Source organism: Diabrotica undecimpunctata, chromosome 5 (genome assembly GCF_040954645.1).
Source record: "Diabrotica undecimpunctata isolate CICGRU chromosome 5, icDiaUnde3, whole genome shotgun sequence".
Taxonomy (NCBI): domain Eukaryota; kingdom Metazoa; phylum Arthropoda; class Insecta; order Coleoptera; family Chrysomelidae; genus Diabrotica; species Diabrotica undecimpunctata.
The window spans coordinates 130,347,624-130,351,581 of NC_092807.1; the positions used below are offsets into that span (position 1 = coordinate 130,347,624).

The window sequence follows — 3,958 nt, forward strand, 5'->3', positions numbered from 1 at the left end:
TGTTCGTCAGTTTTAAGTTTTCCAAAATCAATAGGAATATACAACCAAATATAAACATCAGTGCGTGTACAAATAAATGGGTCAATGCTTCTGTTAAACAATGTACTTAGTTAAACTCAGATTTATGTATGTAAAATTCTGTGTATGTCAAAATCAGTATTTAAGTATCCAAAAATGTAAAAAAAAACAATGTAATACCAAGCGGCGCTAATACAGAATGGATGTGCCTTAATTGTAAATAATTTAAAAAAGTTAACAACTTACTAATTTAAACACCGTAGTTTACTTTTAATATTAAAAAGAGCTTTAGGTATTATGAAACTGGGTGTGACACTTTAGTCTAAAGTGAACATTAGTTAATGTTCATGAAGAAACCACCAATTAATGACGGAGTATTAGTCACTACCAGAAATATTGTCATGTTGCCGCGTCATCTGTTGAGTTTTCAATCAGTGTTCTGTGACTTTTGTACTCGTGGTATCATCGATTTTTGAGATTATCTTGTGAAAACCGTTTATTTATTTGTCAAAATGAAGAAACAGCTAAATAGTCGAAGAACTTGTGGCTTCATTAGTTAACTATTTTGAAGAATAACGGAATAATAATAGCCCTTTGTTACCCTTAAACGCCGTGCAAGAGGTAATATGCGAATAAAATATCTCATTACTTTACTTTACAAAAATTTGTATTATTTTAGCGTGTAGCTGCTGCTTTAAAAATCAGTGTAAGAACAGTAAGCAGCATATGTCAAATGCAGAAAAAAGGTGAACAGATCGAGTCACCAAAGTAAAAGCGTTGCACTAATAAACGAGTAACAAATACAACAACTTTAAATACAAACTCTATTTATAATATGTACCAGAGAAGTAAGTATGATTCTAACAAATATACATTTGACATAATTTTATTTCTGTATGCTTTTAAAACAGCACGTAATAGTCCAATCATTGTGGTCATAACTTAAAGATAAAGAATTATTTAACGGCGGTACCACTTCTTTAAAAAGATTGCTCAAAGAACTTGAGTTTGAGTGGATGAAGGATAATCCACGACGAGAATTTATGGAATTACCTAACGTTGTTTGTAAAAGAGTACAATTCTTGAGAACTTATAAAGTAGCGAAGGATGAAGGTATATACCAATTCGTGTTTCTCGATGAAACTTGGATATTTCAAAATGGGATCATTGGTCATTTTTGGCAAAATAAAAATATAAAGAGTGTTAAAACTACTAAAACGGATGGCAAAAGGTTTGTTGTATTAACATAAGTTGTTATATGAACATTTAAATAATATTATTGCTATTGCAGATATATTAGACTCCATGCTGGAAATGAAACCGGATTTATAGAGGATGCCGAAGCAATATTTTGTTCAAAAACTCAACTTAGTGATTATCATGGAGAAATGAACCAGGCAAATTTCTTGAAATGGTTTAAATATCAGTTGCTGCAAAACTTAGAGAATCCTTCTCTAATTGTACTTAATAATGCACCTTATCACAGTATGTTATTGCACAAAACTCCGAATACAGGATGGTCAAAAAGTGCTATTGAGGAGTGGTTGACAGAAAAAAACATTCCCTATTTCCATATGATGTTCAAAATAGAACTGTTGCTCATCATTTCTCAGTAAATATGCAGATATAATCTTACACATAAATGTCATTTATTTTAATATTTTTTTTAGAATTAAACCACAAATCAAGTATATAGTCGACGATATGGCAGAACGATATGGACATAAAGTTTTACGTCTTCCTCCTTACCATTGTCTCTTTAACCCTATTGAATTAATTTGGAGCATAGCAAAAAATTATTACAATAGGCACATTGGTAGAGATGGTAAAAGCGCTAACAACTACCTAAACATGTGGCATGATACACTTTACATGATTACTCCTGATATGTGGAAAAACTCTATTAACCATACTGAAAGAGAAATATTTAAATAATATGAGAGAGAAAAAATATTTGATCGTCAAGAAATTAGTCCAATAGTAATAAATGTTAATAGTGGAGAGAGTGACACTAATGTGGAATCAGATTCAGAAAATGTTTAGTTCGTTGATATTGTTTTTTTTTAATGTCATGTTTTGTCTTTGAAAATACGTTTATTTTTAAAAAATATTTTATTTTATTGGTTGTGGTTTTATTTTGATTATATTTATTGTTTGGTAACTCAGTAATACACTTACCACTTTTATTATGGAATTCCTTACTTTGTGAAGTCTATTTATGAATGTAGTTAACAAAAAACAAATGACAGAAACACTCATTTTTAAATTTTATTTAATATAGTGTGAAATTTGCTACCTTCACCTTTTTTCTTTACTTCAGTTTTTTTTCTGTTAATTTCCATACTTCATAAACCATCTGACAATGCTGCAAATGTTCACAATGATGACGTGAACGCAACTTTATTTGGCTTTCACTGTATAAATATAATGTCGGATTTTTACAATTATCAGTTCAGAAATTGTATTAAAGTTTGACAGAAAGAGTTTTTAGTAAAATATTTTTAAGTTAAACTTGCATATTTATACTTTGAAAGAGATTTCTAAATTAGCACATATTAAATATGAGTTTTTACGAAATAGTAGTCATAGTAAACAGTTGGAAGAGTACATTTACGTAGCCAGTAGTGTCCGTTATACAACATGTAAACTTTTTTAATTTTAAACTTATTATTTAAATTTAAAAAATACATGAAACATGGTATGAAGTTTCGCGCTAGTCTGCAGCACCGCCTACTGTACTTTCTGTTGTTTTATTATAATAAATTAAATATTAAATATTCAAAAACATCAAAATAAAATAGAAATATCTTTGTTCACAAAAATCGGTTGACAAACAAATACGGTTTAAATGGCTCAAATTAATGTGAATAGTCTCGAGATATTAAACAAATAAAAAATATACAATTACAATACTTACTTAGCCCTCCGTTAGGCACGTGATAAACTGAGACACGGTTGGTTACGCCGTCTACGATCGTAGACCATTTTATTTATATTATTAAACAAAAAAGTTTCATAGTTTCAATAATAATGCTGCATTATGTATATTTGTGAAATTATTGTTAATGATACTGACCAGTTTTTATAGCAAAAGGTTTACTTATTTCTTTACTATACAATAAAAAGACTACTCCATACCTTTTAAAATGTTTATTAACCATTAAAAATATTTTGCTTTAATACGAAGTTTGAAGTAAATTTGACAAAAGAAGAATTGCTGTACCTAACAATACTTAGAACAAAATTACATAAACAAAAGTACTGTTAAAAAATTGTATGACTTAGAGACTACAGAAAACATCACATTTTTAGTCAGTAAAACAATCATTGCAGATTTCTTTCATGTGGGTTTTGCTAGACAGCTTTCTGCTAGGACTTTCTAGAAGATTTGTTCAAATTTCGGGGACAAACGTGACAACGCCCGACATAATTCTGTGGTCGCACAGGGGGTTGAGGTGGATTATTTTCTATCCCCAGCAGAGATTGAGCTCGCTTCCCCATTTCTCTTGGCAACAGAGGAATTGTTGATCTTACTTCAATTTGTAGTCGGATTAATTCCCAAGCATACTTTTTAAGAAAGTCCCTGGGTTTTATTTTCTGTTTCGGATGATTAGCCTTATACACTCAGGGGGCGTTTATGCCAGAAATAATAAATAAATTATAAAACACAACCATTGGCCCACGGCGTGTATTTCTTGCGATGTTATAATTCTGTCAAAATTGATCTACCATGTCTAGGCCGATTTTGGTATTGTTATAATCAGTGATCAGTACTGGCTTTCTATCATCTATAGTATCGTCATCTATAGGATCATCATTGTGCATGGAGGATATCACTACCACCGACTTACTTTTCTTTGGGACATATGACGCCATACTACAATCAGCTTGAAAACCAAAAAAAAAACGACTTAACTTCTCGATTTTTCTGGGGCAGAAT

At 30.5% G+C, this 3,958-nt stretch overlaps 1 protein-coding gene across 1 annotated transcript; it reads left to right on the forward strand.

Moving 5' to 3' along the window:
* The first annotated feature begins 853 nt into the window (after nucleotides 1-853).
* LOC140442474 (uncharacterized) lies at nucleotides 854-1,953 on the forward strand. Its single transcript, XM_072533543.1, has 4 exons — nucleotides 854-866; nucleotides 967-1,249; nucleotides 1,310-1,630; nucleotides 1,689-1,953. Exons 1-4 carry the CDS (start codon nucleotides 854-856, stop codon nucleotides 1,951-1,953), a joined length of 882 nt encoding a protein of 293 aa, XP_072389644.1.
* Nucleotides 1,954-3,958: the final 2,005 nt, after the last annotated feature.